Source organism: Pagrus major, chromosome 3, assembly GCF_040436345.1.
Source record: "Pagrus major chromosome 3, Pma_NU_1.0".
NCBI classification, from domain to species: Eukaryota; Metazoa; Chordata; class Actinopteri; order Spariformes; family Sparidae; genus Pagrus; species Pagrus major.
The window spans coordinates 11,079,961-11,106,387 of NC_133217.1; the positions used below are offsets into that span (position 1 = coordinate 11,079,961).

Genomic DNA, 26,427 nt, shown 5'->3' on the forward strand with positions numbered 1-26,427 from the left:
AACCCTACCTGCTCCTAGAAGTGGGTTACAGTTGAGTCCCCTCATGCGCATGCGCACACGAGCGAGTCAACAGAGATGGCGCTGCGCGGAGGAGCCCTGCGTGTAAACCTGCTGGTCAACAGCTCCAGTTTCTACAAATTCACCTCATTTGTTGGTGTCCGGTCGTTTTCTGAAAAAGTGTCATCCAGTCCCGTAACCTCCAGTGCCCCAGAGACCACGGGTGACCATTTAATCTACACACAAGAGCACTTTGCATTAAAGGAGTCCCTCAGAAAGGTATGCAGGACTGCTAGCATCGTAGCTTTGATTGTACAACGTAAACAAAGCTAGGCTTTGCTGTGTTTAAGCAGGTGACAGGTGGACGTTGTAATGTCCGTGTGTGTTGCTAGATAGCAGCAGCATTATTCCGTTTAAATAAAGTGAAAGAAGCAGCAGAGGGGCAGTATAGTACAACTAGGTGAGAGGTCACTGTGCTAGCTTGTTATGTAGTGTCCTCAGCTGAGCTGTGTCGATATTTGTAGCTGCTCTGCCAAGAAAAGACAAACCACCAGCTTCAAGTTGAAGATACATATGTATCCTCAAATGACTGTACAAGGCTCCATTGTTTTCTGCTGCTCTAGGTTATGGGTGAATAAGGATAGTGAGGCAGAGCGGTTTACAATAGCCTCTGCCTTATGTTTTCATGACCCATCCTACAGTCCCACTTCATTCATGTCAGCCCTCCTCCTGCCAACTTGTGCAGCATCTCACTTCTTGGACTGAGATTATCTAAAGTAATGTTTACTTTTGTCAGCTCAGACTTTTAGCATCTGGTGTTTATTGTGTGACTGACAGGCCTGGATGCACACAATATGTTATATTTCTGAAAAATTAATATTCAGAAGCTGTAGTGAAGCTGTAGACATTGTGTTTGAAATTCTACACACTCTTGACACAATCCTGAGCCTGACCAGTATATCTGGTGGCTGACATTATCTGCCGATATTGGCCTGTCACACTTGTATTTGTATTGGCTCAATGTTGTCCAATATGTGCTGATTTCTGATTTGAGTTACCTGTTTCAATGTACTAGTGTCATTTGAGATATTAGAGTTTATTGTTAAACTGTAAAATATCCTGCCTCCCTCACGTATCTTTGTCATAAGTGTTTGAACATCACACTTTAGGCATTATTGCAAAAAAAATGTATGTTTATATATTCATTTACATAATGATATTGGACTTTTTCACTTCCTGATATCATATTGGCACCAGCCCCAAAAATCAAGTTTCAGTTGCCTGCACCCTTGCTGCATATACATTCAGCTTCATATTAAAGGTCCAGTGTGTAGGATTTAGTGGCATCTAGCGGTGACGTACAAATTGCAACCAACTGAACACCCCTCGCAGCTAAAAACATGAAAGGCCCTCTCTACAGCCAGTGTTTGTTTTGTCAGTTCTGGGCTCCTGTAGAAACATGGCGGTGCAACATGGCGGACTCTGTAGATATAAAGGTAACAAAAGCACAACAATTCTTAGTGTCAGGTGTTTATAGGTGATTGCTATATTCTATTGCTGCCCCTAAGTCCTACACACTGGACATTTTAAACAATTGTTTTCCTTGCTTACACAGGCCAGTGCATAATTCATGTGTGGAAAAGTTTCTGATTTCAGAGGAATTTGCTAATTGGTTGTTTTGTGTGAGAGTTGTGAAAATAGATAACACTGGCGGTGACTAGACAACTGAGGGGGCCATGGAATTCAGATGAATCTGCCTATGAGCCAGTGTATTTTAGCCAAAGCACATACAATGTTAGTTTGAATTAAACAAATATTTGGCCCTGAATCATATGTTGAATCTCCATTATCTAAACCACAAAGATGTTTATTTTCACTCTTGAGAACTGGTATTCTTCCTCTGGCCATTGATTTTGGCAGCTTCACAAATATCCAAAAGGAAAACAGATTGTGTGATATGGGAATAGTTGAGAGTGAGTCCCATTTTCTTTTGTGCAGAATTTATAAAGTCAATTTTCTATGAAACTGCATCTCAAAACCCTAAAATGTTGTGATGTGATAATCATAAATTGGAGTGGTTGTTTAATTTGAATGTGTTGTCTGAAAAGCCTTGAAGAGAAGGCACTATGGAAGACTCCGGCTGACTATTTTCTTTTTGCTTGAGCAGTGGTAGATTTCATTGTTTAGACTTGCTTTTGCCAAATTTGTTTTGTCATATTTTTGTTGTGCTTTTTCTTTTTAGCTGGCTTTTAATGACTTTTGCAATGTCTCTAATTTGCTTTTTTGTTGTTCTTCCTTTTCTCTTCTTTTCTTTTGTTAAGCACTTGGTGACGTCTGCTCTTGAAAGGCGCTATAGAAATGAACTTCTTATTGTATTACAGACAGTTTTAATGAATGTTTGGTATGGGGTATGAACATTAGCATTAACTTAAAAGCCCTCGGCCCTTTCAGACTCATTCAAAAGCTTCATTCAGCACTGTAACTCCACACATTTCCTGCTACAGTTAGTGATTTCAGACATGCAGAGCTAAAAGCTAAATATCTGCAGCTGGAAATTATGCTCATAAAAAAAAAATCAAAGTGCGCATTAGTAATTAGCCTGACTCATTCTGGATGTATATTACTAGACAGACAGTGGAGACAGAGGTTGCAAATATAATAACAAGTGCCTAATTTAAGGCAGACAGCAAATATGTTGCGGTAAATAGAAGGAAGCTTGTTGTGTGACTAAACCTTCAAAAGGATGCCAGAAGGTTGAAAATAAACCAACACTGGGAATAATGGGAAGGATGAAAATGGGAAAAGGAAATGCAGAACAATATGCAGTGCAGGAAAGGGAACTTGAGGCAGTGTGGTTTATTAAAAGAATTCACTGTAGGATAGTGTGTTTATAGATGGTATACAAATGGGGTTATAGGAAATCCCTTAGTAACTGTTCAAGGTCATACACTGCTAAATAGTGCCAATGTTTCCACTACAAATTTTCTGTTAGTGGGTGTGGAGGCCGTCAGACCATGTTAGACTGTTGTCAGTCTGGCTGTGTGTGTTACAGTGTGTGTGGTGCTCATTTGTAGATGAGACAGACAACTTCCCATGCTCAGAAATTAGTCAGAATTCCAGAGTCTCCCACATGTACTAACCCCTTAAACAGTCCAAGGCTGGTGTGTCAGCTGGAAGGTCATTAATGAGGACACGAAGGCAAAAGAGATTTCCCTAACACTTCTAGGAAGAGCTTCCTCATGTGCAGCCTCCTATGGTTCCAGACCTGGACTTCCCGCAACATTACAAAGCCATTGTTGGCGGTTTTAAAATAACGCTGGCCAGTTATGTGCTACCAGTATCAGAGGACATTTTTATATTTACATCCTGTGAAATTGGTTGGTGATTAAATCAACTAAATAATGGCCTTTAGTACAACTTTTCTCCTTGCCTGAAGACCGTTTCTTCACAGCATCAAATTATCTTTGACTAGGCTGAAACATTAGCGGAGCTCTGTTGTGCATCTTTTGATTTTCAGAATCAGTTGGCTCCTGGTGTTGCCAGCTACTTAAGATGCTGTTTGTGTCACTGAATCTAAAACGGGGAAGAGACAACTGATGAGTACACAATTATTTTTGATAGATATTGCGATTGCAATATGAGTCATGATTAGCGAGATCCTTTTTGCAGGTTGGTTGTTCAATCTTTTGCAAGTTTATGGCTGTTGTCATGTGGCTGTTCGAGACTCAATCTTATATTGTATTACAATTTTTAGTTTAAATGGCTGTTGGGAGGTTGGACGCACATAAGACACAGGAGCAGACAGGCTGGTGCAGCAACGCCTTGACAAACTGACACTTTTTACAAGGAAACATCTTAATGTATTGTATTTAATGTCAAATTTGCAAGAAGGCACCAATGATGTAGAATTTGCATTAGTTGTTTTCGCAAAGTTTGTTACATTTCTCCTCATGCAACAACTCTCATAATCGTTTGATTTGTAAGGGAGTCTGAGGATATTGTGGTTACTAGTTCAATGCTTATTTGAAACAGACACAAACATCACAAATGTTCACAAACATCTGCTGCTAACATTGAGAGAATAGTGGAGCCCATAAATGTAATTTGCATTCAAGTTGAACCATTTGGAAATCAGACAATGTGCAACCCATTCTGCCTGTTGTTGTGGCTTCTCCTTGTTGTTTGGAGGACATCATTTGACTAGGAGGTCCTTCAGTGTTGCCCAGGATACATGTGCGCACAAACTGCTAAAAGGATGTGGTCACATGTGTCCCAGACCACCTCTGAATGTCGGATCTCAAATGATCTCGACAATAGGGGTGGGCAATCTGTATTTGTAATTTTGTATAACAGTATATGTGCTGCTGTTATTAGAGCTGTGACGATTAGTCAATTAATCAATGAGTTTATCGAAAGAATCAGCAGCTATTTCTACTTATTTGTTTGTTTGTTTGTTTTGATTGACAGGGACAGTGTGCAGCTCGGAAGTTGAACCAGAGTTAACTATAAGCTCCTTTAAATGTGTACTCCCTAGGCAGACAGTGATGACCTTGTTAAGAAAACTAACATTAGCACGTATTCCCTATCCATCAACAACAACAACATTTCAAAAATGTTATAACACTACACTGATTGCAACCAGATTTCTCAAGATTAAGTGTTTGCGTTAGTGCTTGATGGATACATGGTGAGGTTGATTTTCGATTAATTGTTTCAGTCATTTTTCTCACAAAAATTGTCAAACATTTGCTGGTTCCAGCTTTGTAAATGTGACGATTTGCTGTTTTTCTTTCTCATTTATGAGACTAAAAGAAATCTTTGTGTTTTGGAGTGTTGGTTGGTCGAAAGAAGCAATTTGAAGATGCCGCTTTGGGCTCTTGGAAATTGTCATGAGCATTTTTCACTAATTTTTGATCTTTTATAGACTAACTGATGAATTCATTAAAATAATCTGCAGATGATTCGATAAAAATAACCTTTAGTTGCAGCTGTAGCTTTTGCCTGATGATATTGATTTATATTGTGTTATAGTCAATTGTCTCATATTTATCAGATTTATAATATATGTTGTTACATGTCCTGACCCTAATTGACGTGTTAATATCTTGAGTAACCTTGTGATTCCTACCCATAATGTATAGTACATCAATATGTAGAAAAGTAAAGCCAAATTAACACAACTGTTTAGGTTAGACAGAGAAGCCCGGTCATTTTGTAGTATTCCGGACTGTCTGTGATTTTCCCCTTGGCACCCAGGACAGACTGGACATTATGAATGACTAGTTAAATTCAGTGTGCTTGACCCTGTCGATGATGTGAAATAGTTCTGGTATGCAACAGAGTAAGCTCACAATAACCTTTGTGAAGAAATGTAGGCTCACTCCCTGATGGGCTTTGTGTTCCCCTCTCCAGCCGCGAGCCGTCCCTCCCTTTTCCTTTTCTTCCTCAGGATTTGAACTTTGAACATGGATAGGTTTATGCAGGTTGAAGGGGACCAGTGCTGTGGCTGCCTATTTTTACTGCTTGTTTTTGTGTTTGATGTTAAACACTGTAAGTTTGGCCGATTTTCACAGAATCAGGTCCGGGCATGTGTATCTGTTGAAAGTCGTGTCTGCTTTCTGTTTTGAGCTGGAAAAACATGATGTCCATGTTCTTGTCTGCTTTGAATGCAGATGTTTTCTCAGCCACTACATTTTTCTTGGCAGGTTGAGTGGTTGACTGGTTCGGATTTGTGTGTTTTGGAAGCAGAAAATGAGTGTCCATCACTTTTGCAATCCTGGAAAAAACCTGTGAATTCTTCTTCAGTACTTTGTTATTTTAGTTTGGTAAAACACTGGCCTAGTTCAGCCTGTTGCTGGTTGTGCTTTCTCTCTCGAGCAGATATGTAACCAAAGCTACTAGAAAGAATAATCAAATGGGATTTATTTTTCACAATCCACATTATTGCACATGGCCCATTTAATTCCGTATATTGGCTGAGGCTTGGATTTGATGTTCCTTATTTCCAATAAGTACCTCTTTCGTTGTAATCATTACTTTTCATTGGCTTTACCTACCATTTAGAGCATATTGTTCTGAGACACACATTTGCATATCATATTGTCATGGATCTGTTGAAACCATGGTCCATTAAAATGTTTATACATTAATGTCACAAAGCACCAATAGAAGACCAGTAATTGTTTGTCATAATTTGGCTGCAAGAAACAGGCAAGTCACACCACATAAATGTTTATTTTATATATTTATTTGTTAATTGATTTGCTTGAAATGGCAGAAGCAGCACTTAATACCGACATTATTTTGCAGAAAATGTTGTTGACGTCCTGTGCACTGGAACTTCCTGTTGGCAAAGCCTGCTGTGTGAGGTAGAATTGTTACAAAACAATTGACAACAAAATACCACATGAACTGTAACCCACGCTCTCAGTGCACAGCCTATTTTCTGTGTAGCAGCTTGAGTTCCCGCAAAAAATAGCACCATATGAGCGTCTGAGTAGATTGGTCATTTGTAAGTGCTTCTCCAGCTGTGGACCATTTCCAGGTGCTCCAAATGAGTCACGGCTGCGAGGTTCACTCATTCAAAAGTCAATTGAAAAGCCAGGTTGCAACCCACCCTTCATTCCCCGCAGACATTTTGGCCATGACTCACAAAACCAGGCACTAGTGATGTATACTTTTAAAACACAATGTTGCTTGAGTGTGGATTTGAGAGACAATACAAAAGCTACTCTCACTGTTGAAGGATGTTATGTAAAATTCTATGACAAGATTACCAGAATACATTTGTCCCATCCTTATGAATTCATAATTTTTATTTGGTCCTGGTAGAAATTGGCACAAAGCTGGTAGATCAGTAGTAAAATCAGAGGTTTTATCAGGCTGTTAAAGTCATACTTTACATGGTTTACTGGTTACTGGGGGTGTGCCTCACTCCCTTAAGGCCCCTACACATCAAAATGACATCAAAGTACTAGTTAGGACAACGGTTGACTGTTGCGTTGTGTCGTGTCGCCACTGTCGGGGCCAAAAAGCTGCACTTGAACACACTGCTAAGACTACAGCTGGCGGCCAACAAGCTTGTACGTTATGCGTATAAAAATACAGGTGCCCTGGTAGCGCACCTGGTAGGGTGTTCAACCCGTGAGTAGAGGCTCTGTCCACAGCAGCGGCTTGGGCCGATTCCAGCCTGTGCCGCATGTCTTCAGAGAGGGTCTCTGTGCCCTGTTCAGGCTATAGAAAGCCCCCAAAAATGTTTTTTTTTAAATATGAAAATATATGCTAAGAGCAGGCTATCTGCAGATGAAGGCACCACCAAATACTTCTAGTAACTACTCCACAAGTGATAATTGAAAAGGGTTGTTTATTAGGAAAATCCTGCATAGTGTACCTTATGCGTCATCCATCTCATATATAGTGAAAGTTATTCCATAACCACAACTTTTTTGTTCCACTGGTAAAACATATAATATAGTCATCCTTCATTTTTAGGCAGTTGTATATCCCAGGCTTTGTGGCTGCATAGATGGATTGGCTGCTAACACAGAAAGAATGTCATTATGGGTTTCAGTACCGAGTTTATTTTCACATGCTGTTCTAAATGTTACTTCAGAGGTTTTCCTGCCCTGCCAAGAATAAAATGGTGGAGGAAACAGACTCATTAAAATATTGGCATTCGAAATGCTCGACTGCAAAGATGCCGAATATCAGCACAATAATTGCTACCAACAGCTTCATAAAAGTATCAGTATCATCCCGCAAAACCCCCAAACCCTCAGTGCAATTTGCACTGCAAGTTGCATTTGGACAACTAAACCCCTTTGTGTTACCAATTCTGCTACAGTCTTGTTTTTTAGCACAATTTTTCCGCTCCAAACCACTGTCATTGTTTTATTAGCCTGCAGCTTGTCTTATTGTATGTGACGAGCCAAGTATGGTTATCAGTAGGGGACTGATAACATGTACACAAAGTAAAAGGCATGGCGTCCATGATGTCACTATATTCATGTGCTACATTTTTCCAGCCTGCTTTCTATTCATTGATATGTAATACCTTATCTTGCTGTCTGCGAGGGATAGATTACATAGACTTAAGTTGAGATGTGCACCGCACAGCAGGAAACCCATGTATTATATATTATATTATATACATGTATTATAATCATTGGAAGGGTTTTTTTTCACTTGTGTTGTATATATATCCTTTTGCTGTTACTTATTAGACAGGACATAGAATAGCAAGGCTGTCATTTGTTGTTAGGATCATATTGAGTTTAAAAAAGCAAAGAAAATCTGTGCAGACATACAGTACATACAATAATTTAAAAATTCACAAGAAAAAATGTGGAGGATTATTTCATGCACACTGTTAAAAAACACATAAACATACCTCTCCCCTGATGTTTTTGCAGATCATCGACCAGGAGATCAACCCCCATGTGGATCAGTGGGAAGCAGAAGAGACGTTTCCAGCCCATAAAATCTTCAAGATCTTAGGAAGTGCCGGCTTCCTAGGAGTCAACAAACCAGTTGGTAAGAGTGATAGATTACTGACCTGACAGATTGATATTGGCAAACCAAAAAGTACAACATTTATTTCATAAATGCACTGGCGGACTAGGTAGCTTGATGATTAGCACCTTAAAACAACAATCTCCAATTCTCCAATCCCGTTGTTGTGGAGTTTGGCATGAAACTGCCCCGCAGGAGTGAAAGTTGGTGTTTGTTTCTCCACCTGTATCTTTCTTGGATCTGTAATTGACTGGCAGTGCATGCTTGGACAGACTCAATCCCCTGCGACTGAAAAGGAATTTAGGATTTTTGACAACTCCTTCTAAAAAATATATTGAGAGTTTAATTAATCTGATGGGCTTTTGTTCTTTATTTGGAGCAGAGTCTGTTTGATTTAAAGACCCAGAAGCCTTTTTAATTTAAGAGGAGGTTTGTTTTTTGTGAAAGAATCGAAGGAGATAATAAGCCTGTGGGGAAATGATAATAACCAACACATCAGGTGCCAGACTCAGTGCACCTTTCTTGACTTTGGAAACAAAAGCCGTTTTACCTGATAGAGTCTCACACAGAGTGGTTAACAAGCAAATCCAGTGAAATTTGAATAAGTTAATTCACAACTTTGTGGAGACATGTCTGCAAAATTCTAAAGACCTACCTGTGTTAACCTGGATACATTAAATGGGCATGAGCATTAAAAAACTGTTAAAAACTCAAGGCAGTTGAGCATGTGTTTGGAGAATATACTGTATATGCATGACCTAAAAGTTGCTCTGGAAGTGTTTGTAGGGCATTTCCTGGCACGGACTTGAGTCCATGTGTTTTCTTGGCAATTAAGTTAGTTATCCATATGGATATGGACGATTGGCCGATTAGTCTGTGCCTCAGCCTACATGATGAATGTTTTTGGGACGTGCTGTTTCTGTTGCCATTGCAAAAACTCCCTTAATAAATCTGTAACATGTCTATGAGTTGAAAAGGCCTTTTCACAACATAAATATTACATTTTTAAATCAAGAATACACATGAATATCAGTAACACTGAACTAAGGGATAGGTGGGAGGGATCCTTCACTGTGCGCAGTTTGATCGTCTCATCTTCAAGCAGCATTTGGCTCATCTCGCCTCACAGCTGAATCCACTTTCCATACATTTCTTTTTTCTGTCAGAGAGCCATACATTACAGCTGGTCTGGTTTAGGAGTGTTTCCACTGTGTTGATGGGTTAGTGTCACAGCAACATCCCAAAACAGCTGTCTTCTACAGTATAGCCCACTTCCAGATGTGTACCCAGCTGTGTCACTGCTGGAGTAGAGGAGGAGGCGGGACAGGCTCCGCGCAGTACAAGACTACAAAAAAAGTTGTGGTTGTAATTTATGCTTTGATCTAAATATTTGAGGAGATTTGTGGGACATGTTTGACAATCAGACAGCATAGATGTTAAGTTTCATAGTTATTCCCACGGTAATAGACTCATTGTAACTTCTCACAGCTGAAGTTGCTGTTCTGATGCTGAAAAGAATAAATCTGTGAACAATAGTGCTGGACACTGAGCTCTGTGACACAGACTTCACTACAAGTCTGTAGGTCAAAGAAGAGGGAGGATGAGGGAATTAAAAAGTGCTGAGTACACAAGCCTGAGGCATTAGTTGACAGGATTAGAGAGGCGGAGACACACTGTATTATCAGGTGGTAGATTACCTGCTATCATATACAGCAAGTGACAAGCTTAAGAAGTACTATTTGTAAAACAATGTTAGTGGGTTAATTAAACCTTGTCATTCAGAAACAGCTGTCAGGGTGTTGATTTGACATGTTTCAGTATGCAATTTAAATTGACATCATGCACCAGCAGTATAGTGTTTTGTCAATAATTCTAGTCTTTAACATTTGAAATGTAAACAATGTTTTAGATATTTTAGACAAACATTATACTCTATTCAAAAAGAATTGCTACTATGGAATTTCAGCTGCATTTGACTTAATATTTTCTAGAATATTAGAAAATTAGAAAAAGTTGCCGCCATATTATGTCTTCAGAAAAGTGTGCAGCTTGAGTAACCACATGTCCCTTTGCTGAAGTGCTGACTAATGAAGCAGACTCTCTAACAATTCTGCTAGAGTTAATTGTCTTAAAGGCTCGGATTACAGGAATGGGAAAAAGGGATTAAGAAGTCTGTTCAATGGAGAAATGTTTCATCTGGTGGTCTGAGTCAGAATAGAACTCGCCATATATCTTATTCTGTCTTTTGTTTCAGATGCTCAACTTTAGAAAGGTCTTGAAGGGTAACAAGTGAAATCATCTGACCTTATACTTAATTACTGAAATGATTACACTCTAAACATCACACTGTAAGACTAAATTATTTGTTTTGGTTTGGTTTTATTGTCTTAATTAATATTTAACAGTGCCATGTTGTCTAAGTCACAATGTAAAACAAATCTTAAGGGCCCCTAAACTCGTAGTTTAGGTGTGAAGATGTCAACCCTGAACTACAACATTCAGTTTGAAGCTGGCAGAGGACCTGTTGCAAATCAGTCTTGATTTTCATCTCTCTCTTCAGGCTGCACAGTTGATGGGGAAATTATCAAGTGCAATATCCAAATTGCAGTAGCTGCAATTTTTTAGAAAAGGTAAATTGTGTGGCAAATCAGCATGATAATGAAGTACGGTAGTGTTGCAGAGATGCCCTGATCGACAAATCTTGTTCTCCAGATGTAAGAAAAGTTTGGAACAAACCACAACAAATGTCACATCATCATGATTGTAATAGCTTTTTTAGTTACAATGACAATTATAATGCAATTACCATATTGTGCCACCCTACTCTCTGCCATCACTATCTAAAAAACAAATAAAAAAATGTCCCTGAAATAGTGAAAAGAATGAGTGCATAAAACAAATCGAGAGTTAGCCCTAACAGTCAACTCAAAAATCAGAATCAGACCTATTTTCAATTCCTGTTTCTAGGATTTAATGAATGTGTTCCTCCGTGAGCATCGATGACTAAAAATCCGGCCACACAGAGCACTGGAAATGGACTTAACAGATTTATGCCGGGGTTTGAACTTTACATGGTCATATGTCCGTAACTGGCAATAAAGTTAATGCCCCTGTTTACATCTTTTGGTGCCATGCAGCATATCCCCTCATTTAATCCACTGACAAGAACACTCCACACTTATCTTTCCACTCTTTTTCCATGCATGAGGAAAGGCATTATAACCTTTGAAAACATGAGAACAGGAAGTTTTCTCAAGGCAGCCACATTTGGGGAGAGGACAGGGATGACCCTTGGCTATGGGCCTGTTTTCCTCTGCTCTGAGAGGGATGTATCTGAACTTCATGCCAATGGCCTCTTGTCTCCTGCTTGACAGATAGAACCTGGCAGCTAGCACAGTTTTCCTTTAAAACAGTTTTTTAACTACTGTTTAGATGACTAACCTCTTGGAGGGACTTGTGTGAGCAGGCTGTTCTCTTCCTCACTTTTTCTCCTTTAGCAACACTGTGATAAATGCGTTACAATGGCTAGTCTGGCCAGAAACATTACTAACACAGTGACTTTTTTTAGATTTTACAGTCCTTCATACCGTAATGGTGATGAATGTATTCAAGGTTTGAATAATAGTGCATGTCATGGTTTTGTCATCAGGTCCCCCGTGTTTCTGTGTATATTCAATACAGAAAGATTCAGAAACTTTGCTACTCCCTTCTTCGTGCTGCACCTTTAAATTTTCTCTGTCTTAATCCTCCAACATGTGTTTCATATGGAGCTCCATCCGACGAGGACCTACGCTGAGGAACATCTGGCGTTCAGAAGAAACATATGCACATAGGATTGACATTTGTGACAGAATTATGTTTGTTTTTCTTCTGCTTGCTTGTTCAACCAGACGGCCTGCTGTTTTGCTTAAAGTGGGATAAACCTTGATGCTTCCCTTCGTCCACATTATCCACCGCAGGGTTTCCAGGGCTCAGAGACTTATCGCTGCACAGCTGCACCTGTTTCCTCTGTTTTGTTTAGCTCCCCTACTCCCTTGTTTGCTTGTCCCACTACATCTCTCTCTTTCTCTGTCCCCATTTATTTTTCTCTCCTTCTTTTCATTCCCTGTCTCTCTCTGACAGCCTGCCAGACAGAGCTTTCCATTATTCGATAACTAGTCTGACAGGTGATATTAAACCACTTTGCTGGAGTTGGAGGCTTCCATGTGATGAATTCACTGACAATTATTTGTTGTCAGTCACTGTTAGTATCCATGCAGTGGCGGGCATACTGTGTTTTAGTCATTGGAAAACTGCACAGAGCATTTCATCAATACTCAGTCTTGTTACTTTTGGCTGACTGGACATTATTACTCTATATCTATCCTAAATTAACTGTTTGTTTGCTGGACCAGATGACGAGATGTTGATGTCTAGTTTTTAGTACTGCAGAGAGAAGAGTCATTTTCAAATGGTTTCATTATCATATTGTTTCTTTTTGAAAGGATTTGGATGTGTGCATGTTGACCGCAAACGATTTGAGAAAAATGCAGAATAAAAGCAAGTACAATAGCTAGCTAATTCCATGTGTAGCGGGCAGAAAATTGGCCTTTAGCACAAAGTATATTAGTATAAAAACCAGGCTGTTCATTTCACAATGAATTCTGCAATGGATGATGAAAGGCAAAAGAAAGGAAAAGTAAAGAGAGGGCTCTTTATGACAGGAAGTGGTGTTTTAAACACAGCAATGCACCCGTTCAACTCCATTAAGGACCTGAGGTCTCTGTAAATGTCTCTTCTGCCAATAGACCCCTATTTTTTTACTTTCTCAGTAAATGGGTTGTTTAAGAGATGAAAATCAAGTTTGATACACTAAGCAGAACGGATGATATGACACTGAGATGACAGTGACCCTTATCTGCAGCATGCCACTGATCTCGCAGCAGTGCTTTTTACACCTAATTACAGATGGCAGTTAGTGATAACATCCTGTAATTAATTTGAGTGCATGCACCAGTGCCAAAGGCCCAGTTCAGAATATTATGTATGTATGTATGTGTGCAGAAACATGCTAGACAGTGATTTTATTACAGAGATAACAGCAAAGATGGAAGGGAGGAAGGGAAGGTGGGTGCAAGGCTAGTTTAAGGTGACTAATGTGGCGATCGTGGATATTTATCCAAAGAAGGAAAAAAGTAATCTTCACACAAGAATCTACACAATGTTAAGTGAACTGTCATCCTTAGAGTCTCTGCAGTAGTTAAAGTGGTATGTGTTTGTCTCATGCAGAATATGGAGGCTTGGGTCTTGACTTCAGCTACAATGTAGCAGTGTCAGAGGAGCTGGGCAACATCCGCTGCGGAGGCGTTCCCATGGCCATCGGTGTACAGACTGATATGGCTACTCCTGCACTAGCCAGGTAAAATCCCACATATAGTACTTTATGGTTCATGAGCAAAGAAGCAATCTGCTGATATTTATCCTAGGTGAAACGTTTGCAGCTTAGTATTACAGTCCCCAAATCCAGTGTTTTCACTATTTCCCCTAAAGTCAACTCCCAACAGTTGGGGTTGGCGGCGCGGCTTTGTGTAAATGTACGCTTTGCCAGGGTCACAAATCTCCCTCCACTGCTGCCTTATCTTAACAGTAGAACAGTAACTAGTCAGTGGCTCCTTTTTGTTTTTCCCTCTTCACACCACCACTAGAGCCACTCATATCAGTGCTGGAGCACCTTTTCAAACATCCACGCTACAGGGAAGCATTTTTCATTCTGAGATGATAAGAGTTGCTTATATTGCTACCCCTGGCAACAACTGTCACCCTGTTTAGCATGCGCATAATTGTAATGTGTTTGACACTTGAGTTTAAGTTTTTAACATCAAACCATGTTCAAACTATGGAAGAAGCACCTTTATTTCAGACATTTTCTTCATTCTTTGGTCCAGCTCTTAGTTAGCTTAGCTGAGCATGTGTTTATTTTAGTTAGGGCTGTACAGTTAATGCGGTACTGCAGAGATGCCATGATCTACAAATCTTTTCTTCAGATATAAGAAAACATATTTGTTTGGTACAGACCACAAAAAATGTCACATCATCATGATTTTAATAGTTTTCTCAGTAAAAGTGAAAAAATGTGATGCACTTGTTTCCATTAACTTATTATGACAGCAATCTAAACTGGAGGCAGAGGATTAGAAACTAAGGATCATCTTAGCCACTCATTATTATATGCATGCAGTTATAGATATAACTATGACATAACTGATATTGACCAGACTGCAGTATATGATCAGTGAGTCAAGTAAGAACATTTACAATTTCGGTAAAAAACATACAAAATTACCTAAAATTAACAGAACTGGAGGAAATAACAGGTTTAACTTAATGTCGTGAAGTTTCACATTCTGACCAACTTTCTCTTAATACCAACCTAACCCATGTGTTTGGAGTGACATCTGACAGGTGGTCAATTCTTACATATTGCACCTTTCATTTAATGTGAACTGTGGCGTTAGGTATCTTAGTTGTTGTCTAATACTTACACTAAAAAATACAGCTTGTTGGACAGAACCTTCATCAAAGTCACACTACCTGGAGGGTGTGTGTATTAATATGTGTGGTAATTGTCTCCCCCACACAGGGCCTTGGCTTATTGTGTGATATCCTCCTGTCATGAAACAGCTGCTGGTGACACAAGACAGAATTTAGTGCAATAGACAGTTGGGAGTCTCAGGAGCTTAATTAGGGGATGTACACTAGCCTGCAACGAGTTCTAGGCACTAAGAGAGCAGAAAAAAAAGGGAAAATAAAGGGGGATAGCAGGAGCTTCAGGGAAAGACTCCCTCCTCTGCTGCAGTGGAGCTGTAATTGCCTCAAACACGGTGGTGTTGTTTTAAAGCACACACTGTACTGCTCTGTCTTGCCACAGGTGGACTGTACAGTCACACAACTTTTAGATATAGAAAGTATTGGATTCTCCTACGTGTCCAAAAGTAACTGCTTATTAAAAGTTACTAATATATTTTCATTTCTGTGTGTATGTGTGTAGGTTTGGTTCAGCTGAGCTAAAGAAAGAGTTCCTCATTCCCTCCATCATGGGGGACAAAGTGGCTTGTCTCGGTGTCAGTGAAGTCGGAGCCGGCTCTGATGTCTCAAGTACGTCTCTCCTTCATCATATTCTGGTCATTTATATCATATGATTAATTTCCTTCTTTAGCCCCTGAAGGGCTGTTTTTAATCCACCAGAGCTGCGAAAATGATAGAGGAGCCAGAAACACAGCAGTTTTTCAATCAATTTGGCACTGATATTATCTCAGGAGAGAACAATGGCATGCTGAATGCAACACAGTGTAAATGGGGCTAAGTTCAACACTTTTTGGCTTCTGTCTTTCTGGATTACTCGATTAATACACCAGCTTCAGACGCAAGTCTTTTGATTTAGGGCCAAATTTGTATTTCTTTGAGTATTCATGCATTGAAGCTTTTCATTTAACCTTCTGTCCTGACACTCATCTTCCCAATTTTCACTCTCTTTCCATCCATTACACACTCCACCACATGCCGATGCAGGTATCATTACCAAGGCAGTGCGGAAAGGGGATGAATATGTGATCAACGGGGGAAAGATGTGGACCACTAACGGTACCCAGGCTGACTGGATGTGTCTCCTCGCCAACACCAGCGACGGGCCCCCGCACAGGAACAAATCTCTCATCTGTTTGCCCATGAACCTGCCAGGTAGGAGTCCGTTGAAATATTTTAATTCGTCATCTGGGATTCAAGTGCATCCAGAATTGATCCTCTAATTTAAGATTGTGTGTTTGTTCAGTTCTATGATTTACTGCCTGAACCCTAAAATAACCTCCTGCAGAATTTCTGTATCTGTTCTATCAATAGGGTTTGTTATTATTAGCGTGCCTTTGCCAAGATGCATGACGTTGATTTCCTGTCCTTCCTGCTGTAGGAGTCCACATTGCACGGAAAATTGATAAAATCGGCATGAAGTCATCAGACACAGCTGAAGTGTTCTTCGATGACGTTCGCGTTCCCTGCAAGAACCTCATCGGCCAGGAAGGCATGGGCTTCACCTATCAGATGCTTCAGTTCCAGGAAGAGAGGCTCTGGGCAGTGGCCAACAGTGAGTCTCACAATTCTTCATCTCTCTTCTTTGTCTCTCCCTCCGGCCATCGGACATCATCTTTCACAGTTTTTTTGACTTTTTCACGTTATCCTTCACTTTCACTCTTACTTCTGTTTTTCCCAACGTCTCATTTGCCTCCTACACATCTTACTGTGATCTCTACAGTTTAAAGTATTTAAGTATCATTTCGGTTTCCAAAAAATGAGGGAGTTCATAGGGAGTTCAAGCCATTAATCCTCTGTAATGAAGCTGTTTGCTTTTAATTTAAACAAGCCTGAGTCAATATTTTCTTGGGTAGAACTTCTGAGAAACTACTCAGTAGAAATGAGGCTGTTCAGAATCTGACTGCAAACTTCGGGGAATCATATCATTAATTAGAGACACTGCCATTAAAGAAATAAAAACTTGCTCTATCCCAACCAGCACACAACAGTAGTAGTGAGGTCACAACTCTCTCTGTCTTAACGCCTCTAGTCTTGACCACGATGGACAACGTCATCCAGGAGACCATCCAGTACACGCGGCAGAGGAAGATCTTTAAGCAGCCCGTCCTCTACCACCAAGCGGTTCACTTCAGGTTGGCGGAGCTGCAGACGGAGGTCGAGCTGCTCCGCTCCCTCCTCTACCGTGCTACAGGTGGGGTCATGAGACAAAATTTAAGATTAACGTTAGTTTAGTATCGTTGGCTGCATCTGAATGTCTCTGTTCTCTCTTCATGTCTCCCATGTTTGTCTGTATGAATAACATTTATTTTTCAAAATATGCACATATCTGCAACATTCAAGTCTTCTTCATAAGATGAAATAGATCGTTATTTCTCCTCCAGATATTGCATATGTAAAATTCTGTGAAAATCCAGGATGGAATTTTGAACATGCATGCTTGGATTTGCGATTACAGTATTGAAGGAAGTCCATACCAAATGACTGCATGCAGCTGGCATCATGATACTTAATACTATAGATAAGACTTGAGTAACAAAGGCCTCAGTTGAGTCAGCTCTGTGGGAAAATGATGCTAATGCCAAACTAGCCTCGAGTGGAAAGTTTGTCCACGTGTGATGCAGCAGGTTGGTTTAAAAGACAAAGAGGGCATAGAGCAGGCTGGAGAGCAATGTGGTGCAAATGTGTTTGTCTGCCTAAAGACAGAGCAGTCATTGTAAGCATTAGCAACAAAACTCCTTACTACTAGATTGCTAAAGGAACACACGGAAGAATTTCATAGATAAGTTACCTGAAACTGAGTCTTGATTTCCATTCCATGTTTAAGAGGCTGGAATTCAATCTTTTTTAAGCTATATTGAAACTGTATTTGTAATTGTTATTTGTGTTAATCAATATTTCCTTGTCAAAGAACTTAGGACAATTTTATATGTAGAGACAACCTTTTCCACCAGCCTATTGTTGCTTTTGTGTGTACTGGCATAAGTTCAAAAACTAAGTTCAGGCTTGGCTACCTGAAAAACTGGCACATACCCAGCTCTTCCAAAATAAAAGTGCTTTGCGCTGCAGTGTTTATGATGTGAATGTTTGGGTGCATCTGTCGGGCAGGCCTCCAAGGTCTCATAATTTCCCTCCTTGTGTTTGTAACCACTTCAGTGGCTAGCAGCTTTGATTGATTTCATCTAGCTGGTAGCAGTTCACGTCTAATTTGCTTGCCCAGGAATAGATCAGAGCGTTTGCATCTGTTTGGCACAGGTGGATAAACACACACACACACACACACACACGGAAACAGGAAAAATCACGCAGCTCACACATGATCCTCGGGAGGTTACCTACAATAGAGGCATTGATCAAATGAAATGCTGGGAAAAGGTCTGAATGGGGAAAAACCCTGAATCAGAGCCAGTCACTCATTTCATCTGTCCTCCTTTCCCCTGCAGCATTATACATTAAAGGCAATGATGTCACCAAGCTGGCATCCATGGCTAAATTAAAGGGAGGCCGCCTTGCCAGGGAGCTGAGCGACAGCTGTCTCCAGTATTGGGGAGGGATGGGCTTCACCAGTGAAGTACTGGTCAGCAGATTTTACAGGTGAGACTGGTCATGTAGTAATATCGTTTATACGATCATGTGTTTCATACCCAATCATGATACTATCACCTGTTAACAATTAACTGTTTACCTGTGGAATGTGGAACAGGCATTGTTTGGAGCATTCCACAACTTTCCCAGTCTTTTGTTTTTCCCATCCCAACTTGTTTGAAACGTTTTTCTGTCGTCAAAGTCAGAATAAGCATGTATTTACAAAAATCAAATGTTGATGAGGTAACACATTAAATATATTGCCTTTTCAATTGAGAATTTGTCAAAAAGGATTTGCAAATTATTATATTCTGTTTTGTTTAACAGTGTCCCAACTGTTTTGGAATCTGGGTTGTATAATGTTTTGTTTAGTGATCTGGTTTTAAAACTGTTTTCCCCAACATAAAGCACTGTTTTCAATCTCTTTTTTACCGCATCTCATTCAAAAACTAATAATATTGATTCAAAACCATGCCATTTCAGCACTAGTCAGCCAACTGTGTGCACCCTTGTGAGGGTGTAATGTTTCTATGGGAACAGTAACCTCACCAGTTGGCAGGAGCTTGATTAAGCTCTTGGTCAGTATATTGTACATGGACATTAAACAAGATTCCTTAATTGCAAAGTCAGAATCAGATTGATGACACGACAAAAGAAACGACCCTGGCAAAGAAAAAGATCTAGAGGTTCTTTTATCCCAGTTAATGTGGCCATCCAACTACAGTACACTTAAATGAGTTTGTAAGCTGGACACCATGGGTATGAATGCACTGACTGTTGTAAAATTGGGAGATCTTTGCTCTGTTATTGTGATGTTTTTTTAATCTTGTGGACGTGTGTGTTTATATTCTCCTGGGTGAGGCCAAAGAAATTTGTCATGCTTCAGCTGGTTTAGTTTATTCTGTTCAATTTTACAGAAACACAGAATGTGATCGAGTAATAACAAGTCTTTTTGGCTCAGTCTCCTGCTGTGCATTGTTGGACTGGGAGTCTCCTCATTTGTTTATTCAGTGTATGATAAAGTAACACTGTGGTTGATTCAGATTCTCTAAGCCATTATTTAACACTGTGCTGACATCTACTGACGGGGTAAATAATGCAGCTGAGCGAGGCAGCCACTGTGGCTTTCAGTGAGAGAAAAAAACAATTGCTGCATTTTTTTAAGTGACTCAGAAGCTGAAGATGATTGATACAGAAATAAAAAAAACAGGTTTTATTATGCTTCCACAGGGATTCCAGGTTAATGTCGATTGGTGGAGGGGCTGATGAGGTCATGCTGGGAATCATCGCCAAGTACATGGACACAATGCCCAGGAAGTGATGTCATCAACACTGCTGATAAAGTGCTAATCATTCATTGTTAAACATAGATCACCTAAGTGCAGTTCTGGAATATTTAACCTCTTGACATTTACAAGGAAGTTTGATTTTGAAATTTGCCTTTCATTGTGTTTACTCTAACGTATGAAGTCAGAGAGAAAATATCCTTTTTTCAAACACAAGATGAAGCTCCGTCCTCTCTTCCTATCAACTTTACAAATGTAAATAGCCAACAACCTAATTTTATTGTTATGTAATGTGTAATTAGTTCAGTTAAACTTTGATCATCCTTGAAAGATTCAACCTATATTTTTAGAAGAGACTAAAAAAAATTATGTATAAAAATGACTTTTGTGTCCAATAAATATCCAGCAAAGACTTTTTGTGTCATTGACCAATTCATAAAACACAGCGGGATTTTTATGTTTCCAGCACATGCAAGGAGCACACTCAATTTTTAGCATAAAATTTGTTTATTTACATTAAAAAACATTTTTACAATGAATTTGAAACAATAATAAAGAACACTGCTATTATTTTTTATGCGGGTGCCTAATGTTGTAATGTATCTATTCATTCCTCAAGAAAATGTGAAAGATTATTTCAGGTATCATTCTATATCTCAGTCACTTTGGCTGCATCAGCATAGTTGCATCATTGTTTCTTACACAATGTAACCACTACTGGATTAAGGTTTAATGACAGTAGTATCTTCTAAAGGCTACATGTCTAATGTTATATCGCATCTTCTCAACCCATGTAATTTGGGCTGATATCAAGTACACAGAAAGTGACAGTGTCAACTTCAGATATACAAGATTCCCACTTCACATTGTCATAAATCATCATCATGTTTTTCTTTTTTGGGGTCCCTCAAGTAGCATCAGTAGGAGACTTTTCATGACTCAAATTTGGGGTCATTCTATGAAATCCTCAGACACATGGGCACCTGTTAAACTGAAACACAACAGGGAAAAAATATCCCTGCCTTTCCTCAGCATTATTATGGTGGTCTAGTTGTGAGATGCATCAGCGTGGCACAGACCGGGGAGGAAGATGTGGAGCTCAACAGGGTCCTCCTATCACCTCAGCTTGATGAACCAGTACAGGACAAAGAAGACGAACAAACAGAAAAGCAGCATGTAGCACAACAGTTTAGTCTGACTGCCCCTGGACAGCTGCTTCACTCTGCCGATGGTGGCACCAAGCAGGCCGCCTGTTGAGTCAAAGTCTGTGTCCTGGTGTGTGACAGAGGGATAAAAAGTGTAAAGTCCAGGCAGACCAGAAAAAAAAAAAACATACTGTATCACTTGATGGTGGTTGAATGTAACCAAATGTATTTACTCAAGTACTGTGCTAAGTACAGTTCTGTGGCACTTAATACTTCTACTCCACTACATTTCAGAGGAAATTATTGTACTCCACGAATTATGAAATTATGTTCAAATTATGAAAATTATGTTCATCACTTACTACAATTACTCTAAATCTTTTGATGCTACACTTATATTGTGATTTTTCTTTGTTTATAATTCTAACATTTAAATTGTGATGATGATTTTGATTTGTGTGTATTTTACTGTTTGTATGCCTTTTGGTGTCATTTTCATATAAGCCAGTACAGGTTTCTACCACAACTTTATTCCCCTTTTGTATATGAAATCATAAACGTAAACATATATAGCAGTCAAAAAGTAGTGACCTCTCCACCAGCTGCCACATTTAAATGCCACTTACATGTTAATGAATTGATGAAACATTTAGCAAAATAATAGCATGACACTCATGATAAGTGATTTAAATATTAATTGTTTAAGCACATTTTGCTGTTAATGCTTCTTTACATAAATGAGAGTCTGACTGCAGGATTATTACTTGTAAGGATTACTGTAGGCTATTGTTACATTTTGGTATAATTTTACTTCATTAAAGAATTTGATTACTACTCATATTTAGTGTCACTGTTAGGTCAGTAATAAGAGAAAGTGAAACTCACCATGTCCTCCAGCATTTTATTCTGGTATTTCACTTCCGTTCCAATCTCTATAGTCAGCTGTAAATATCATGCAACAACATGTAAATAACAATTCTTAAAGTGTAAAACAATTAGTCAAAATGATTTAAACCTACAGTACATGAGATAAAAATCAATTCCAGTTAGCTATCCAAACATACATTTAAAACAATTATACATATTTTCATAGGAGACAAACAGACAACACAGATGTTGCCTCAGCTATGACGGGCAGCCTTTTCTCTAGCATTCATTAATAATAAAACATACTAGTATGTACTAGTAGTACTAGTACATACTAGTAGTTAGTGTAATTAGTACATTTCGTCATTAGGTACTTACACTTTTCAAAGCGCTGACTTTAGTCCTCAGTCCTTCCTGTAGCTGTTCATTTTCCTCTTCATGCACACTGTATCCACTCGCTACATAATTCCCATAGCCTCCTTCACCTTTATGAAACGACAAGAATTATAAATACACCGTTAGTTAGCCACCTAAATCCTGTGGTGTGGCCTAGAGTGAACACAACAACAAGCATCCATTCATACTGAGCTAGCAACAACATTAGCTAACGTTAGCTAGCTAACTAGCAAGCAAGCTAATGTAACATCGTAAGATCAAGAAGCGCGTTTGTCTCTTACCCAAATTCCCGCGCCTCATCTTGAAACACTAAATGTCACACTGTCCGGTGGTGAATGTAACGTGTAAGAAAACAAAGTCAGACTGAAGTATCTGGAAACGACAGTTAACGGCACTCGTCTAGCTGTGGGAAGTTTAGGCACGTCAGCAAACGCCACGACATCATACGGTGGCCGACGAGGACCTTCCTCCTCTGACGTAATGCAGGCAGTAAAAGAAAAATAGCACTGATGACAACAGTGTAAGGACGGTGTGTGTCAGCTCCACAGTTCATTATTGTTAATAGTACTTATGAGAGAAATATTAATGAATCATTATGTATTGATATAAACTAAATTTGAAGTGTGTGAGTCTGTGTGAGTGCCATGCTTGCTTGCGTGTGTGTCTGTCTGGAGTTTATGATTAAATGTGTGTATGCCTATGGGGAAATCTATTTTGCAAGCCACCCTGAAATCACAACACAAATTGGCATGTAAGGCAGCAAACCCATCTGCACATATCTTTATTGACTGTGCCTCATACACATTCAGTACTGACAACATTTATCTCTGGCTCCAGGAGGAAGTTTAATGTTAATCAGTATCAGGAAACAGTAAACACTGCGTGATCCTTCCAGATTAATGTGACAGTGTCACTCACTGAGAAGCTTTTCTCTTCTTTCTTTAGCATTATCACAGGGTTGTTATTCACTTATTAAAACGCTCAGTGCAATGGCGAGCTGTTATAGATTTTGAGTTACAGGAGCCATAGAGTCCAGACATGATCATTTGTTTTTTTAACTCCTGATGCAAAGGCAAAAGAATTATACATTCTTTCTTTAAAATAAAATATTCAATTGTTTCTTCATATTGAGGTGAGATTATCTAGATGTTATTATGTTATTGTGCACATAGGTAGGGGTACACAACCTATTGTCTGGGCCGACCCATTCTTACACTTAGCTGCATATGGAAGCCCATTTCTGCCAACTTAAAAAAAAAGTGATGAAAACTTAGCCTTGATTTAAAAAATCACCCATCATTGGTGGGTTATAACTATGAGATGATGTACCTCATAATTTTCGGCTTTTATCACATAATTATGATTTCTTTTATCTCATAACTCCAACTTTTTATCTCTTATTTTCAGTGTTTTATCTAAAAATCAACGGGCTGTCATAGATACTAGTTGGTCCCTTTAACACAAAATATATGCCAAATTATATGAAACTGTCTATGGTCCAGTGCATGATTTACATAAAGAAATATAAATATCAAGACAAATTTCTGTAATTAAGAAGAAAAGCCTGAATTTGTCCTTGCATTCCTACACCCGTCTTTGAAAGACAGTAGGACCCACAGCGACGAACACCAATGGGTTAATCTTCCTCTGATGGGAGAAACATTTGTTTTATAAGAACAAAAATGCTATGATGTTCCTTTTAGACACAGATTGTTTCTTTTGAACATTTGGAAATGTGACCACCATAAAATGAGGACAAATTTCCTTCGTGGATTTAATAACGGGGCTTACTGACACATCCATCTGAGCTGTATAGGATAGAAAAGAGTTTCTCAATATTTCCAAAATCCTAGAGGTGCTGTTTGGCAGTGATTAGCTTTCCTTATCCCCTTCCTCATCCCTCACCTAGCCTTGTGCCAATATTGCAGGAGACAGCTAATATGATATAAGAGATTAAAATGGCTTTCATGATGTTAATTTATTCCCGTCCAATGCTTATAAATAAATACAACTTAAAGCTCCTGTCTACAATAATGCATTTCAATGCCCCGGCGCTCATCTTTTTATGCATCACCCAAAGGCTTTGCTGTATGCATGACCTTGACATGAGTGTCAAAGAAAGGAGGATATTGATTGAATTGTGTGTGCATCTCAGCCTTTTGTGGATCTGAGAGGATTGGGATATCAGATGGGTCTTTAGAGAGAAGAAAGAAATCTGGACGTCTGGAAAATGGTCTTAATCCTCATTGAAACTCCAGAACAGTGCCACACTTGAATGTACACACATACACACACTGTAAGCCTAAGCAGTCTGGGGTACACAGTTTGATACAGCCAACTTGTTTCCATCCCTTGAGATATTCTGTATATATTCTACACCAGGAGTTACGAAACACTGTTTGAATTGCCTGCACCAGATTTGATGTAATGTGGTCAATGCCATCTGTTATTTTCTGCAGCGAGGACAATTACATCTGACATCTACCAAATGCACAGTTTGGCAAAACCTTCTCTGAGGTGTTATATCAGGAATGATTAAAGGAAGAGTTTGACATTTGAAGAAATACACTTATTTGTTCTTTGTGGAGAGTAAATTAGAGGATTGGTGCTCACATGAGGGTGGTATCAGTTTCCTCATATTACTCTCTGTAAGAAAGCGTCTGAGCGTATTTCCCAAAATGTCAAACGATGATTCATTTAATTAGCATTATCAAGATCATCATTATTCATTTGTTATAGGAAAAGAAAAATAAATGTCAGAAAAAGTGCTTGCTGGAGGAACTATGCATTTGCTAATAAAGTTGAGAAATTAATGTTCCAATAACCCATCTATGCTGGATCAGGATAAAAGAGATACTCCCAGGTCAGTTGCGTATGCTGCAATTTGGCAAGACAGGACCATAATTAGCTGAAATGAGAATTGCTCACCTATCTCTGCACTGCACCCCTCACTGGATACTGCTGATGCTTAACAGTACCTGGCTCGCCCTGATTAGCATAATTTCTCCAGAGAATGGAGCGATGAATGAGTCAGATGATGGAGGAGGAGAAGTGTAGAGGAATACATGCTGGAGGAAAGATCAAAAGCACGCTATTGTACTTCCTGCTATTAGTCTCAGGAGAAAAGATTCTGATTCCCACACTTAACATAGCTTTGAACCACAGTTAAAAGACCTCTGCCAGTCCTTTAGACATGCTCGAAATTCTCGGGCTTGTAAGTTGTTTTTTATATGAGGATTTGGACCCTGAATAGATGGTTGCGTTGTTCAGAATGGACCTAAATCTTTTCATTTGCCAGTAAATGGATTTTTAATGATATGTGGAAGAGAATGAAAGAGTGACATTTGGGCGAGGTGGCAGACATTCAGAGAGATCTAATAGATGAGGTGAGAGAGAGGATGGGGGCTAAAATTACAGACAAACAGCCGACTAGATGCACTGATATCTGTCTCATGACGAGATATACTGCAGAACCTATGGAGCCCAAACTGTGCAAAATTAAATAAATAAAAAGGATCACGTAAATAATAAAAAGATGCAATAAATTACTATAGCTCCATTCATTATTATGAATGACCATTGCATCATTCTTTTCAACTCATTTTTACTTTAGAATATTCTTTTTCAAAAGTCAGTTGTATTTCATAATGCGTTATTCCTAATTGTGATGTCACAGTGGCCTTTATCTTGGTTATGAAACTATTAACAATTTGCTCATTTGCTTATGTAACTTTTGAATGCAAATTAATATTTTTGTATTAATTTATGTGCTCAATATTGAACATGTTTGGGCTTGATACTAAACTATCATGCAGTCAAATATAAAAACAAAGGCTGTGAGAAGAGGACATTATGCAGTTTGAGCACATAAGAACAAAGATGGCACCACATGGCTCTAAGCTCAGAGAAGCCATTCTAACTCTTGAGCAGTATGGTGATGGGAATAGGATTTACTGACTTTTCTGAGATCTGGAAGGCTGGTGGCCGCTGGGATGTCAAAAATTATGGAGAAATCTGTGTAATAAGTGCATTAGCCAAAACGTTCTGCAGCATCGTAAACACCAGACATAAGTTAACTT

General features: G+C 39.2%; 2 protein-coding genes across 2 annotated transcripts; one reads left to right on the plus strand and one right to left on the minus strand.

The window, feature by feature from the left end:
* Positions 1 to 51: 51 nt before the first annotated feature.
* LOC140993510 (probable acyl-CoA dehydrogenase 6) lies at positions 52 to 20,353 on the plus strand. The gene is made up of 9 exons (XM_073462969.1): positions 52 to 276; positions 8,409 to 8,529; positions 13,777 to 13,906; positions 15,536 to 15,642; positions 16,057 to 16,224; positions 16,451 to 16,624; positions 17,102 to 17,263; positions 18,513 to 18,663; positions 19,885 to 20,353. Exons 1-9 carry the CDS (start codon positions 76 to 78, stop codon positions 19,973 to 19,975), a joined length of 1,305 nt encoding a protein of 434 aa, XP_073319070.1. The 5' UTR covers positions 52 to 75; the 3' UTR covers positions 19,976 to 20,353.
* Positions 20,354 to 20,428: 75 nt separating this feature from the next.
* bet1 (Bet1 golgi vesicular membrane trafficking protein) lies at positions 20,429 to 22,795 on the minus strand. The gene is made up of 4 exons (XM_073462970.1): positions 22,630 to 22,795; positions 22,331 to 22,437; positions 21,971 to 22,027; positions 20,429 to 21,212 (listed from the first exon to the last, which is right to left on the minus strand). Exons 1-4 carry the CDS (start codon positions 22,646 to 22,648, stop codon positions 21,057 to 21,059), a joined length of 339 nt encoding a protein of 112 aa, XP_073319071.1. The 5' UTR covers positions 22,649 to 22,795; the 3' UTR covers positions 20,429 to 21,056.
* Between the last annotated feature and the right edge of the window lie 3,632 nt (positions 22,796 to 26,427).